We start from the raw sequence: 16,709 nt of genomic DNA, 5'->3' as shown, positions 1-16,709 counted from the left end.
GCTTTGCTTTGCTTTGCTTTGCTTTGCTTTGCTTTGCTTTGCTTTGCTTTGCTTTGCTTTGCTTTGCTTTGATGTATTACTCTGGTAATAAGACTATGGCCCTAGGCCTGCTAGGTAAGCACTCTGTCTCCAAATCCCATCTTCAGGCCATGAGTTTACTTTCCTGAGTGTGTTCTCTCACTCTCCAGAAGATGAACGATTCCTTATGTTAGAATAAAGACTCACTTCAAACATGCAGATTACGAGACAGACTGCATTGTCAGAAGGCCAGAAAGAACCAATGTGATCAGGGACCCCATTTCCTGGGTAGCAGAATTTGGAAACAATTTGGTTTGTTTGTTATGGTTTAAATGAGATAGGGAGTGCAGTCTTGATACCATGACTATAAAATGCCTCTCTGTAGCTTTTTTACTTGTTTATCGTTTCCTAAAATAAGCAACAAAAACTTTCCCACCACTGTTAATCACTAAAATATGCATTTCTCATAAACTGTCATGTTGTCTTAGAAACATTTAATGAGCATCTCAACCTCCTAATCTCTGAGTGTTGCAAACATTAGGATCCAAGTGTGTCATCTGGAATCATAAGACACCTAGAAGAGAAGCTGGAATACAGTAGGTGATAAAAAAGTGAGTGACAGTTCTTAGGTCATCCTTAGTTCTTTTGTTCAAATGAGAGTTTAGATGAATTTTTAGGAAGAAGATGTGTAGGGTACTGTAGCCTAGGATGCAGCCAGAATTCACCCCTTTACAGAGTATGGAAACCGATCAACAATAAAGGAAAACACCTAACTGGTAGGAACATATACATACATACATACATACATACATACATACATACATACATACATAACTCTTAGTACCAAGACCTGTGACATCACATAGGTGACAGCGACAGCGCAGCGCAACCTATAGGTCTGTTGCCAAGGCAACAGCTACTATATACCCAGAGTTCAATGGGCCTACATTAACCTGTGACTATGTCACCATATGTATATATTTGAGCAGCATCTCTCTCTTTTCCTCCTTTTTCCTTCTTTCTTTCTGACTGCTTCCCCCTTTGTTCCCATTCCAAATAAAATCCCACATGGAACTGTTTGGCCCGGCGTGGTCTTTCTCTGTTGTCGCTGTGGCCCGCATCCCCACTGAGCATCTTTGCTGCCTAGTCGCCTCCCTGAAAAAACATTGGCGAGCCATCCAGAAGCCGAAACCTGGAAAATAACACATACATACATACATACATACATACATACATACATACATACATACTTATAAACATGCACACATATATATGTATATGCACACACAGATACATGTTTACGTATCCATGTGTACATATGTATGTGCATACATGCATGTGTGCATGTGTGTGTCTCCAAATTATTGTCTAAACTATCCATTAAGGTCTGCCTGAATCAACAAGTAGTTATTGACTTAAACTACCATCAAGACTTATTGATCTGAGAAATAAATATCGATCAAATTGAGGCTGAGGTCAATGCTAACGTCCTGGGGCAATAAATCTTAATATTTATCCAGCTCTGCAAATACTAGGCTTGGCAATTTTGACTGTAAAATATTGGTTATGCAGAGGTCTGGTTGAGGTCAGCTTTTTCCCCCTGTGAGTTGTTATTGGTGGAAACCGGTATCAAAATTAACCTGACTCTATGAGACTTTGGTATAAAGCTTTTAAATGATCAAAAGATAACTTTGTACTTAAAGAACTATTATTAAGAAATCTCTCACTGGGGCTGGAGGGACAGCTCAGAGGTTAACAGTACCGATCCGCCCTTGCAGAGAACTGCGATTCAGTTCACAACATCACATGGGGGCTCACAATCATCTGCCACTCCAGTTCCAGGGATTTTGATAGTCTCTTCTGACCACATATCTGCAAGCACCTGACATACACACACACACACATACACACACACACACACAAACACACACACACACACACACATGCACGCACACGCACATAGGCAAGGCACTCCATACATAAAATAAAATGAATACAATACAAATGGCCTCATCAAAACAACAATTATTTTGAGATATGCATAACCACCTTGATCTACTTTTTTGTGAAGAGCTTCCTATGCTGACCATTTATGAACATTTCATTTCATAGTTTTCGTTATATTTTCTCATATTCATATAGAATATTTCTTTATACATTTTTTATGCCAATTAAGAAGCCTTGGGGCTAGAGAGATGGCTGGACAGTTAAGAGCACTAGCTGCTCTTCCAGGGGGCCTGGGTACAATTCCAAGAACCCACTTGGCAGCTCACAACCATCTGTAACTCCAGTTCCAGGGCATCTGACTCCCTCTTCTGGCCTTGGGCACACATGCATGCAGTGGACAAATATGCAGACAAAACACTCATAAACTAAAATAAAATAAAAACATATATAAAGAAATCTTTAGTCTGAATTAAATAATTCTTAAGTTTTTGAATAACTGTTTCAAATAAATCTTATGACAACATTTTATAACATTTTATAATTGTTCCATTGTTACTCTATTGTGTCTAATTCAGAAGCTAAACATTACCAGGGTTATGTGTGAAGAAAATGAAGCACACATTTGAACGGTTTGATACAACCTATGGATTCAGGATCTACTGTGGGGTGATAGAATGGACCCAAAGTAGACTACGAAGAGAAGTGTTGTATGGACAGCATGCTACAGTTAACACCTTGAGCAAGCACCCCAGCTACCAACTACATACCATGTTAACAGTAGGGGTGACAGACATATCAAAACTCTGATCCCTCAAAATGACTTCTGTAAATCTAAAGTTATTTCAAAATAAAAAAAATTGACATATTTTTCTGGAAAGCCCCTCATCATCTTCTTCAGAGAGTAGAAGCAGATAAATGAATGCAAGCAGGTCCACTTTCTATCTTCTACCCTTCGATGATGACATGCTTGCTCTCGTTTTTGAAAGGTAACATTTATAGCAAGAGATAATTTCATTTGTATTCTCTTTAAAGGTCACTCTGAGGGGTGAATCGTGGAGAAAACCTGACTCAAAACATCATCTGAGAAGAGGGGATGCCTTTGGGGACAGACCCCCTTTTTAACATACTTGGAGTCAGTAGAGGTACTCTTTGACCCTTGTGCAGTTGACCCTTGTGTTAGAGAGACTGCAAAAACTAGGAACAGTTACTCACCAGGGCGACTTTTCTCTGTGGCTTCAGTAGCTTTGGTTTGTGGAAAGTGGTAGCTATGGGTGCTGTGGAAAGACACCAAGTTTTAGCCTGAAATTCTTCCAAGGCTTATTAATGACCACCTTCTGTGAGCATCACAGACATCCTTGTGTGCAGACTGGCAGAGTCTTCCTAGTCCCAAGGACGGTCTCAAGCTTCTGGAGCAGGTATCCTTGGCTACCACAAACCAGAGGATAACCACCCCCTCATCTTTAGACATGACATTGTCTCCCTTAGGCCAGGCCACAAGAGAGCTGTATTAGTCACTGCCAAGTGAGACAACCAATAGCCCTTGGTCAAGGCCGAGGCAGGACTTTGCCCTGAAAACTCTGATCGCCCCTTGACCCAGAGGCAGTAGCTGACCCTCACCTATCCCCATGGGCTCATTAAGGAGGGGTTACTGCCCCAGCTTAACAGAAGCAAACTGAGCTCTCCCTCCAGTGCGGTGACTAGTCTTCACTGACTTGACTTGAACTTGAAGTTGAAAGCAAAGTCTCATAGTTCCCAATTACAACTTGTATCTTTTGTAACTGAGACAGTATCTTCCCTGAAATGACTCACACAATACAGAGGCATGAGTTCTGGTTCTCTGCTCTTTCCCTCCCAAGGTCTCACACTTCTCAGCCTTTCTTCCTACCTTCCACCTGTGCCTCTTTTGACTCTTTCCACAGGTTCCATTGAGATACCAGCAGAATCCAGTTAAAGTATAAAAATGCATCTTGTCATGTTAAAGTTTTCTCTTATACCTCTATATTTCAAATTTGTTAAGGGTTGAATATCAGTATAGGCTAGTCTAAGTAGAGTCTATCTGTAGACAGTCTTGGTTCTGCTAAGATTCATGCTCTTTTCTTTAAGAAATACCTTTCTTGCTCATTCCCATTGCTTTAAAATAAAAAACACCAACCAGAGAATAACCAGTCATAGAATGTGTATTTATCAGAAGAATAATGTGCTGAATACATCTTCAAAACCTCAGAGGTGTTCTTTCCCTTTAATAACCAGGAAGATGTTACCAGCCCCTGCCTCACTTCACCATTTAAAGTCCACAGTAAATTCAGTATGGACTTTTCTGTGCATGCTGACTTACCTCTATGTCAATGCCCAAACCGATCTATGGCCCAAACAATCTCAGTTTATTATGTCTATAATCTAGTGGGACTGTCTATAATCTAATGCACCACAGTAGCACTGATGAGTGACAGCCTCCCCCTGCCCCATCCATCCATCTATTCCTCTGCCCTGATCCCACATTTGACTCCAGGTCCAGCCCTGCATCAATCAAGGTGGCTTCAATTAGAAAATTGCAGGCCAGGTCCTTACCTTTGGCAGGGACTGCAGGTGGAACATCTACCTTCTTCTTCTGCCTCTTAGCCTTCTGTGGCTGCAGTGGGGCCAAGCTGGTCACGCTGGTGACAGTCTCCCCTGAGCTGTAGAAGAAAAAGGCCCAGATAAAGCCAAAGTCTATCCACTGATGAAAATCAGAATGGGAAAGGAACCAGTGGCTCCTTTTAAAGACTCCAGATGCAGTGTTCAAGGAAGAGCCACCTTACAGAGAGACAGATAATGGTTTATATTGTTTCTAGAGATGCCAGCAAGTTTGGCTAAGATAAGCTAGCTTAAGACTTATGCACTCGTAAAAGTTCAAATTCCCTGGTGAAACCAAGGACCAGCTTGTTCACATTATTTAGGGTTACACGATTTGACAGCTAGTACCTACATTAACTGGGCACAGTCCAGCTTGGCTACTAACCACATGATTGGTTACTAATGATGTCACCAAAAATGTACATATACTTGAGCTAGCTCTCCTAGAGCCAACATTTTTTTGTTCATGTCTTTGTGTTCCAAAATTGTCAAACCAAGTGGCTCTTATCCAAATAAGAACAGCCTCTGGGGAGCAGCACCAGTCTTCAGGGTCCTCTATAAGTACAAGGGAGTTGTTTCTATGGTGCTTTCATCTTTAGGACAGGCAAATGAGTCGTGCTCACAGTCAGTTAGCTGATCCTGTGGGGCCACCACTCCAGTATCTGTTTCGTTCTACGTGCTATCCATGATAAAGTATTGGAATGTGGATGACAAGCCTTGTATTAAAGAAAGCCAGTGCCCATGGATCTAACCTGTTTATAAGCAGAGAATGTGCGAGCTAAGCTATCCCCAGCTCTTATTTCAGCCACTCATCTTTCTGCCTAGGAAAGCCATACAAGGAAGAAAGGGTTTACTTTCACCCTGCTCCACTGAGGCAGGGAGATCACGGCAGCTGGTCACATGGCATCCACAGCCAGGAAGCAGAGAAAGATGAATGCTGGTCTTCAGCTTATAGTCTCTGTTCATTTAATCCAAGATGTTAGCCCAGAGGATGGCGCCACTCCATTTAGGATGCATTTATACCTAAGTTAAATCTCTCTAGAAGGGTCCCCACAGAGACAGCCGAGGTGTATCTCTGTGGATGCTGAATCCCCTCAGGTTGACAATGAAGGGTACGCATCACAGCCTTCTCTACATGTGTTAAGGTCCAGAGACTTCTCTGAATGGCCATTGAGTCTTGTTTCAATGCTTTCCTATTGGCTCCAGCACCTCACATGGAAGCTTCCTGTGGAATCTTTTGTTCCCAGGCATAGGGTGCAGCATGTGAGCTATGGTTCCCAAAAGACTATTTCCCCAGACCACGAAAAAAATCTCAGAGGTGTGGAAGGCCTTGGAAAATTTCCCAATTGTCAAAACGAACAATCAGTAGGGCAGTAATTAGCATTGCAAAGGAGATCCCAAGTGTGTAAATGTGCTAAACTCATCATGAAAAGTTACCGAGAGAGGGCACTTCCTTTTTCCTTGTGCCAGAATGGCAGAAGTTAACATTGAGTAAGCATTCTTGACAAGTATGCAGACCTTCTCCGAGTGCGATCTTCCCTGAGGAAAAACAACTTGGCAACATCTACCAAAATGACAGAACTTTGCACTCTCTCTCACACATAGTCTGGCTTCTGAAAATTCCTTGCATGAACATCTCTATATATGCATGAAAAGGTGCATACATAAGACTCAGGCATGATAGCACCATGCAAAATCTGAGCAGATGCTGAAACAGGTCAGCTGTGAGCAGTGACCGGTTAGGTAAAGTACAGTTATTCTTACACCAGGTCTGCTATGGCTGGAAACAGACATAAGGCAGTATGACCCATGTACTGAGAAAGTAAAATGCATTGTGATTCCAGGTCTTAGATACATTGTGAAGAAAAACATCTACTGTGAAATACCCCACACTTCATATCAAAACAGGAGAGACAAGATATAAGATAGAATGAGCTTTCTATCTTATATTTTTTGTAATGAAACTTTAGAATAGGCAAGGGTCTTGAGGTTAGGGAGGAAATGGCACAGATGAGAGACAAGACAGAGAATTACTGCTGGATACATTTACAATTATGCACAAGTAGATGTATACATATAGTCACAGGCTATCGTAACAACAGTCCTACATATTAAAACAAAAACAAAAACAAGTAAATGAAGACTCAGAGTGGGAAAGAGTCCAAGTGTTCCCACTGGGATTCCCCATGGACAGATTGTTTTCTTTGGGAACAGAACGGAGAAGTGGTCATAGCTGTAGAGTGTGGGCCCACTGTGTAAATGCACTAACAGCTGAAAGGAATGTGAGTTTACAAAACTCTGACCACCAAGAGCAAACAAGGGATTGCTTAAACAGGCAAACACACAAGCAGCTTGGATCCGTAGCCTTTTAAACTCTTGACATGTTTGTTTCCTTTTCTTTTCAAAGAAAAGCAGTCAGGCGGTGCTATTAAAATGATGGTTATACACACGGAAAGGAGAGGAAGGAAGCCTGTTGTGGCCAAAACATGAATTTTGTAAATATTTCCACAACTTTTTTTTAACCTTCCAAAAAAATAAACTGACCAAAAGCCCGGGCTATTTTTAGAGTAGTTTTAGATTCACAGAAGGGACAGAGATTTCTTTTCCTAGCATTCTCATGCTTTACACAGGCCCAGCTTCCCCCCCATATTAACTCCTCCCACAAAACAACTTAACAGTTCACAACTGCAGAGCTGATGCAGATTCACCAGGAGTGTCCGGAGGCTAAAGGGAATGTTAAGGTTCTATGGGTTTTTATACATATGTGTTTGCACAGCATTATCATACTGTATAAAGTGGCTTCACAGTCCTAAGGGTCCTCTGGGCTGTGCCTGGTCACATCCTTCAGGTCCCAGAAACCATTGATCTTCGCTTTGGCTGGTTCTACCTTCTGCCAATCCAGGACATGGTAGGGTTGGAGGCCCATGAAGTGTGCCAATACTGGCTTTTTCACTTTGTAACAGTAACAGGCACTTAAAGCTTCTTTCTCCATGTGTTTTTTCTGGTTTGGCAGCTCATACACACACATACACACACACACATACACACATACACACACACACACACACACACACATCCAAATAATATGGCTATCATAGTTTACTCATCTATTTACCAAAATAATTATTGTTTCTCAGTTTGGGGAATGTCTTGGTTAGGGTTTTATTGCTGTGAAGGGATAACATGACCAACGCAACTTTTATAAATGCAAACATTTACCAGAGGCACCAGCCTGGTGGTAAAGTTTCATCTTTACCACCATGGCAGGAAGCATGGCAGCATGCAGGCAAACATGGTGCTGGAAAAGCCAAGAGTTCTACATCTTGACCAGAAAGAAGCCTGGAGGAGTCTGGATGATACACAGGGTGGAGCATATATATGACCTCAAAGCCCATCTCCAGTGACACACCTCCATCAAGGCCACTCCTACTCCAACAAGTCCACACCTCCTAGCAGTGCCACTCCCTATGGGCCAAGCATTTAAACACATGAGACTATGGGGGCCATCCCTATTCAAACCATTAGGAATAAAGCTGCTATGAACAGAGTTTTATATGACTAAACAATTTAACACTTTATTTTATACATCTTTAAGAAATTGCATTAAATTTCAATATGATACCTTCTTTTGTATTTAGCCTATATTTGTATATTTTCCAATGAGAAGATAAGCTATAGTTTACACAGCCATTCTCTAGTATATGAACCACGTATTCATTCACTAACATATTTGTGCAGAATAGTTTCCCATTCTTCAGCTGTCATTTTTAAGTTTAAACCTGAGAATTGGAATTTCCATCTCAGAGAGGACTATCTTCAAGGCCATCTGCACACCTATTGTCAAAGCAATTGCCAACAAATTAGTGCTGGTTTGTGGCTGTCCTGTCACTGAAGAACTGTCCCATGTCACTGTCTTTACCACTAAGTTTATCAGTTCGAGAAGAAACATGGGACCCCATAGGCTGCATATCTTTGATTGGCACAGAGGATGGACGTGGCCTGCATCCTCATATTTGTTATTTACTCAAGGCCTTAGACTTTGTGCATGGTTTGCACAAATCTCTTCCACCAAGCTGACACATTTATTGCAACATTTTTTCCAGCTTCCCTTGGTGGTGGTTAGAATATGCTTAGCCCAGGGAGTGGTACTATTAGGAGGGGTGGCCTTGTTGGAGGATATGCGCTACTGTGGTTGTGGGCTTTAAGACTCTCATCCTAGCTACCTGGAAGCCTGTCTTCCTAACAGCCTTCCGATGAAAGCCTCTCAGCTCCTCCTGCACCATGTCTTCCTGGATGCTGCCATGCTCCCACCTTGATGATACTGGACTAAACCTCTGAACCTGTAAGCCAGCACCAATTCAACGTCCTTATAAGAGTTGCCTTGGTCATGGTGTCTGTTCACAGCAGTAAAACCCTAAGATGCTCTTTAATCCTGGATTTATATTAAGTTCACAGTTTACTTCCGTTTCTGCTGATATCCTTTAACCATGTTTCCATTTTGCCTCTGATCTCAGGTAGTATCCCTAGGACATCTCTCACGCAGGAGAATTAAATATTTCCACTTTCTCTTCCTTTTACTTGGGCTTAATTCTTTAGTTCTTTCACGTACAGTTAAAGTTTCTGTGACATCATATCTATGAACATATGCTACTATGCCCAGGGGGTTTAGAAAGCTGAAAACAATCTGTCTTGTCACCAGCATTTTCTTCCAAAACAGCAAGTCTGCATCCCACTAAATTTAGTTATAATTCATAGTTCAACAAGATTCCAAGCACACAGTGAGTCATCATGGCCACGTGTGGGCCACGCTTTTCTCTCCGAAGCCTGTTTCTCCCATAAAGCCAAGCCTGGGAAGACTCTTCAACTATGAAAGCCCGCCTTATGATTAACTTACAAGAAAAATTATGCTACATCTTGAATCGGAAGAAGGTTCCAGTTTGTTTCTGACACAGAAGGCAAGTGTTGTTGGTGACAGTCAAACCAAAAAGGATGGAAAACTAGGCCCGGAAACTCCCTCTAAATTAGAGGGCAGTGCAATCTGAGAGACATGCTGTTTGTGGGGAGCTTGTTCTTAAATGGGGCTGTTTTCCTGGCTCTGGCATGGGAGAGGCAGGAGGCGGCACATGTGGTATGAGTATCTTGTAAGAGGTACCATGGTCCTGCCTGGTCACCTCCTGAAGTCTCTGTCCCACAAGGGCAAAGAACCACTGCTTCAGAACTGTCAGAATCTTGATTTAGTGAACAAGTGATGGAAGTGGGGCAGGAGATGGCACTGTAGCTGCAGAAGTGATTCTAGATAAGTCATTCGTTTCCATGAGCCTCCACCCTTCAGTCTATAAAATGGGTGCCCAGTCCTTGCCAGCTGTCTCACAGGGCTATTATTATATCAGATGGAATAGTGTGGGTTCAGGAAATTGGGCCGTTGTGTTGTTTGCTTTTCTGGTTGTGATAGGAACAATTTGAGAGGGGGAGGGATTTGTTATGGTTCAAGGAGCAAAACAGTGCACACCAAAGTGGACCAGGTATCAGGGTTGGGTGGGATGGGGAGGTGGGTGGCTTATGCTCCAATCTTCTTTGCTCCCTTTTACTCAGTCCAGACCCCCAGCCCATGGAGTGGTCCTGTGTGTGCTCACGGCCAGTCTTTCCCTTCAGATACCACTGCCCACCATGCCATGGCTTCATCATGACCATAGGCAGGGTTGTGCTACCATGATCTCCCAGCTGATCCTAAAGTTGGTTAAGTTGACCAATAAAATTAGCAATCACAAGCATCCAAAGGCTACATCCCTCAAACAGGAATCCAGTCCATGCAAGCAATGTGGCTGCCTCACAGGGCTTCATTGGAAATAAGATGTTGCCACTAGAGTTGCATGTCCTAATGCTCATGTTTCAGCACCAAGGGAAGGACTACAAGTTTCAACTTGAACATCAATTTCTGCCCAGCATAGTGGGCATGCCCCATCCTTCTCTGACACATGTTCCCCCACGCTCATAGCAGTATCCAGCCAGGCTAACCCACTGGCTAACACACTGCCTCCCCAAGATGCCAATAAAGCTCGAGACCTTGATTTGCAGGGCTTTGAACAAATCCTTGGTAAACTTACTTTTATTTGCCTTTCAGAAAACGAAGTTGGTAGTAATTTCTATGCCTGTTTCTGTTTGGGGCAAGCCACTGGAGAAAGGACATGGTACCTGGAACCTTCATCCTGCTAAGGTAAGAAATCTAGACTTGACAAAGGCCTATGCCCTGCCCAAGGAAGGGATGTGCAATTCAGTCCAGGTTGCTCTGACTCATTAACCCTGAAGCAAGGACCTTGGGGCCAGCCTGGACAAGAAAGGACTAGAAAATGAAGACAGAAAGATTGCCACTCAAGCCAGATTAGAACAGTTGCTCTGGGGTAAAGCCAGCTCCTTAAAGAGCTGACACCAGAAGGTGGCATTCACAATCTGGTATGTTTTATGTTTATACTCGAGTGGGTATGGCTGCTCAAACTTCTTCCCTGGTAGAAGGATGGATCAGCATGAGTGCTGGAGTCTTGGGATCTGAAACTGTGCCTGGTGCCCAAGACCAAAAGTTGTTCTGGCCCAAGAGTGAGCAGAGGAGCACAGCTTGTTCTTGAAAATTGTCTGGAATGAGTGATGTCACACACCCAAATCATGCACATGTGGAAATTCTGTGTCTCTGCTCGAGACTAGGAGCATTTAGAAGAAGAGAGAGAACAGGGGTTGGGGGAGGGGACCTACCATACACCAAGCTGATTCCACCAGAGAACATAATTACAGATAAGCCTTTTACACTCAACCACAGCCTCCATTGCTAACTAAATGTGACATCAAATCACAATTGTGATCCACAGCATGGGTCCCTTTCAGTTGCCCTAGCCACCAAATGTTTATCCTGATACCAGCCACTATGAGACTACTAGCACTGGGAACTGAGGAGCTCCCACAAAACCACACTATAGATGCCTAGTAATACTCTTGGTTCAAGACACAGAGAGCCCTCAGCAAGTGGGGCTCAAAGAACAATGTTGCCTGGACCCTGCTAGCATCCTTCTGGGTCTCCTGAGTGCTTCTTACTTCACAGCATAGTGGAAGGTTTTACTTTAACTGATCTATCCAGAAGTGTCTACCTCCTTCATTTCTCATCCTGAGGAGATGATGCTCAACTTGTACCATGGAAAGGATCTATCTGTTCCTTTATAGCTGGCTCTCTGGTCCCCTCTTCAAGGTTGTATGCATCCAATAGACACTACATGTAGCATGAAATCTTTATTGTAGAACCTTGAAGAATTCCTAGTTTCGGTAGCTACAGTGGCAACTCCCTTGTTACTTTTAGGACAATAATAAATATTAGTAACTACAGGAGCACTCCTTCCCCCAATATCAACCACCACAGATAAAATCTAAAAGTTCATGCAAACAGGACAACTTTTCAGATGTCACCCTAGGCTCCAGAGTCCTCAACTGCCACTAAAATACACAAGGTCAGTTGTGCTACTTAGAGGAGTCAGGAGCTACTTAGAGGTTGTGAAACTTCATTTTTAAGATAAGTAAATAGTGTCACCCTGCTATGGTCTTATATCAAGATATACCTAGCATCTCACATTGTATTGGGCTCATGACAATCATTAATAATCACCACCAATGACTATCTTCAGTGTCAATGTCTTAACTATATAGTTAGTGTGAAATCTGTTCTCAATGAACAGTGAGTTGAGAGTAAGACAAGCCGTGTTCTGTATGTGTTAAACTACAACCAGTGTCTCCAGAAAGGGCTGTCAGGGTCTGGCAGCCATAGTACACTATTTCTTGTTGTTTCTGCCCTTCCCATGACCTATTTGTGAGTATATTCTGGGCACCGGGATAAAATCAGTTCCTTTGTGAGCTGGTTGTCAAAGTCTTTCCCATGCACAGCCTTTCCAGGACCGTTCACAAGTGGGTTACATCATCCAAGTTCACTGTTAGCCCAACATGCAAAGTGATCCTAGAGCCACTGAGACCATCTTGCTCTCTGTCAGCTCCTCTATAACCTACCTGTTCATGAATACTGCAACATAAGCTTTGTGTTGGGCCAATACTTGTTTGACTATAAAGCGTTTGAGTGCTAGCTTGTAAGATCTTAGAGACTCTACAATTGCACCTCTGCCTCCCTGAGACCCTGGCACGTCACCTATTGAGTAAATCCCTTGCTTCCATTGTCAGGGGATGTTTAAAAATAATCCCCGATGGCTCAGAGAAATATGGACATTACATTAAATGAAACTCAAGATAACTAGGGACCGTGACTCCAACACATCCTAACTACAGATTATCTAAGAGACAGCGAGCACCACACACCTGAAGAAGGGCTGGCTCAGGAGGTGTGGTGCCGCCTTCCTTCCTGTGTCTTCTTTGCAAGCATACACTGTCTTACACCCAGGAGATGGCTGATCTAGGACTGCCTTTACTTTACTCCTCTCTCTCTCTCTCTCTCTCTCTCTCTCTCTCTCTCTCTCTCTCTCTCTCTCTCTCTCTCCAGCCTTTTCAATTTGGCTAGTGCCCAAGAAGCATCACAGCTCTGAGTAATTGCAGACTCTGTTTTTCGGGGACATTTTAGAGCCATTTCATATGAGCGGCTTCTCTCACTGGTGACCTCTGAAGGGAAGGCATGTTTAAAACCCCACAGAACTTTGAAATGCTTGCTTTCTTCTGGGACATCTGCTTCCTAAGGACACTCGGTCAGGGGAAAGGAAGAAACCACCAGTCCTAAAGGCCAATGCCACACCTCCCAGACCATGGCAGCTTTGTGCCTCAGGACAGGACACAGTCACAATAATAAAATTTACTTTTCTTCTTTGAACTTTTCTTAGCAAGTCATGGAACAGACTAGAGTCTCCATCTTGCCCCGGTCACTTGGCAAGGCCTCTTTCCCTATGACTACACTGTCCTCAGCACCAGCATGTGGTCTCTTTCTAAGGGTCCCTCCCTGCCTAAGGGTTTCCTTTCCTGGCTCCTGGTCCAGTGATTTCTGCCATTTTCCCTTTAGAAGGGACTGATCAGAGGACAAAAAAGGACACTCACTGATCATGCCCTAGCTTGAGACTCAGGGCCCAGTTCCCACAGCAGGAACCAATAAGAGCACCAGGACTTGCCTCTTTGTCATGAAAGGGATGGGCCTAAGTACCTGAGCCCAGGACACAGTCAGCTCAAAGCCAAGGTGAAGGAAGGAACTGACTTGTTCTCCAGCCAGGCACTGCAGGAGTGGGTCAGGACCACATGAGGTCACATTAGACTCTGATCAGGAGGATGCGTGTTCCCTGGCAGATCAGTGGTCAGGCTTAGCCCCACCATAGTTTCAAGTTGAAAGAGGAAAATGTTTTTGTTTTTGTTTTGTTTTGTTTTTTACAAACACATAATTGCAGTTGATTCAGCAGAAAGCTTTCCATGGTGAAAGCTTTGGGCTGGGCATCCACTACATCACTGGAAGCTACCAGTGTGGCTGGTACAGAGGCAGACATAACAGTTAGGTAGAACTCTATGACTGTGGCAGTTTGAATGAAAATGGCGCCATGGGCTTATAGAGATTGGCACTAGTGAGAGGTGTGGCCATGCTGGGATAGGTATGGCTTTGTTGGAGGAAGTGTGTCACTAGGGGGGGGTGGGCTTTGAGGTTTCAGATGCTCAAGCTAGGCCCAGTGTGTCTCGGTTTCTTCCTGCTGACTGTGGATCAAGATACAGAGCTCTCAGCTACCTCTCCCACATCATGTCTGCTTGCGTGCTGCCACACTTGCCGCCATACTTCTTGCCATGATGATAACGGACTAAACCTCTGAACTGTAAACCAGGGCCACTTAAATGTTTTCTTTATAAGAGTTGCAATGTTCATGGTGTCTATTCATAGCAATTGAAATTCTAAGACAATGACCCTGACCTTTGGGTTATAGTTTAGATCTTAAAAGTCCTCTGGAGGCCATGAATTAAGTTCTGGTCACCAGTCTATGGTACCATCAAGATGTGGTGAAACCTTTGAGAGGCAGAGCCTAATGGGAAGAGATGAAGTCACTGGGGACAGACCCATGAGGAAGACATTGAGATCCTGTCATGGCTTAAATGTGAAATGTCCTTTGCAACCTATATGTTTGAACATTTTGTCTCCAGTTTGTTGGATCTGCTGAAGAAAGTCATGAAGCCTTTTGGAGGTGGGGCCTCCCTGGAGGATGTACGTCACTGGGGCAGACCTTGAGGTTTACCTTTCTCTTCTCTCTCTGTCTTTTTATTGCTGGTCCAATGTGACAGGCTGGCCTCATGCTTTCTCTGCTGCCATACTTTCCCCAGGAGACTGTGTCCTCTCTAGACTGTACACCAAAGTGAACACTTTCTCCTCTAAGTTGCTTTCGTTGTTTTTTTTTTTCTCAAAGCAAAACCAAGAGATAAAGCTAAGACTCCTCCTACCCCTCCCTGCTCTTTGCTCCCTTGCCACCATGGGATGAGAAGGTGTGCTCTGCCATGATGACTTGCCATAGACCCAAAAGCAAAAATGAGCCTTTCCCCATCTTCTAAGCTAACTTTCTCAAGTATTGTGTCACAGCCATGGAAACACAACTAACACACTTGTATGTTCCAGGAATAAGGAAGACCAAACTCTAGTCCACTGAAGAAGGATGACATCCTTGCTGTACTTCTTGACCCAGTAGCCACCAGCTTCGAATGTAACTATTGTATGGGGAGGATGATAAGGAGTAGGGAGGAAGATTCAAGACAGGAGTTGCAAGCTCTGCATGAAGCAGAGCCAGCTATACCAGAATGAGGAGAGGCTGGTAGGCTGGCCTTCCTGAAGCCGTTACTGCTCCCACTATAACCCTCCCTCCAAGTGGCATACCTGCTTCATTATAGTCCTGGAGAATGGGGGGTATGGTCTTAAGAAAGAAACAAGCAACTTTGTTGAAACATAATGTCCAGTACAATTTGTAGCCCATAATAATTCAATGCAGTTTTATAAACCTGTAAAGTTGCACAATCATCAGTCCAGTACATCTTTAGGACATTGCAGTCACGGGCCCCAAAGTTCTACACTTAGTCCATACCACATTAATCACAGCCACAATTAATCCCCATGCTCAATCCCAGCTGTAAGCAACCATTACGCTATTTTACATCTCCATAAATCTCCCTTTTCTAAGCATTTCATTAAGATCGCACACAACTGTAAATTTTGCACCTGGTTTCTTTCACTTTGAGGTGTTTTGAGAATGGCCTGTTCCTAGTCTGTTTTGTGGCCAAGCAGAAGTTTATCAGATGGATCTGCTGAGTTCTGTTTACCTTCACACCAGCTGATGAACACATTTGGATCATCTCCAGTTTCTGGTTATTATGAGTAGAGCAGTTGTGAATGATTCTGCCCAGATCATTGTGTAGGTACATGCTTTTATTCCACTTGGGTAGATCCCTACAGGTACAGTCTATGTAATATGTGGTTCATATTAAGAGTCACACCTTAAGAAATTAGCAAACTATATTCCCTAGTGACTGCTCCAGTGAGCACTGTACATGATGCAGTTTCTGCATATCCATGCCAGCAGTTGGCATCCTCTGTCTTTTGGACCATGGGCATTATGGTTGGGGTATGCTGGAATCACATTGTTATTTAATTTGCATCTCTCTAATTAATGACTAAAGATATTGGGCATGTTTCCACATCCTTATGAGCTACTGGTACATCTTTAGGGAAATACCTGTTCTGATCACTCTTGCCTATTTTAACTGTGCCATTTGTCATCTTATCATCCAGTTGGAAGAACTCTGTATCTGAAAACATGTTGCACATCACTTATCTGATGTGTTAACATGTCCTCTTATTTGGTGGCTTATCTTTTCATTTATAATTGTGTCTTTGGAAGTTCAACGCTTCTAAATTTTTATCAGTTATGAATCTTGCATGGCGTCACTTACCCATTTCAAGGACACAAGAATTTTCTCTTGTTTGAGAAATTTTTACAGTTTTAGCTATTATATCTAGGACCAAGACTCTTTAATTATCATGATGGCATAATTAATTTTAATTATGTTGATACTGATGCTGTGAGAAAAGGTGTCTCAGTTCACATTTCTGCCTGTGGTTGTCTATGAAACACACATATATGTCTTCTATT

At 43.1% G+C, this 16,709-nt stretch overlaps 1 protein-coding gene across 1 annotated transcript in view; it reads right to left on the bottom strand.

Moving 5' to 3' along the window:
- Vstm4 (V-set and transmembrane domain containing 4) overlaps nucleotides 1-16,709 on the bottom strand; it is an 85,363-nt gene that overhangs the window by 18,362 nt on the left and 50,292 nt on the right. The window contains exons 6-7 of the mRNA XM_052190144.1: nucleotides 4,534-4,640; nucleotides 3,178-3,239 (exon numbers count right to left, since the gene is read on the bottom strand). Coding sequence (XP_052046104.1) covers nucleotides 3,178-3,239; nucleotides 4,534-4,640 — 169 coding nt within the window. The remainder of the gene's footprint in view (nucleotides 1-3,177; nucleotides 3,240-4,533; nucleotides 4,641-16,709) is intronic.

This window comes from Apodemus sylvaticus, chromosome 8 (genome assembly GCF_947179515.1).
Source record: "Apodemus sylvaticus chromosome 8, mApoSyl1.1, whole genome shotgun sequence".
In the NCBI taxonomy this organism is placed as follows: domain Eukaryota; kingdom Metazoa; phylum Chordata; class Mammalia; order Rodentia; family Muridae; genus Apodemus; species Apodemus sylvaticus.
Note: the sequence above shows the minus strand (reverse complement) of the source record. Positions and strands in the feature narration are given on the sequence as shown.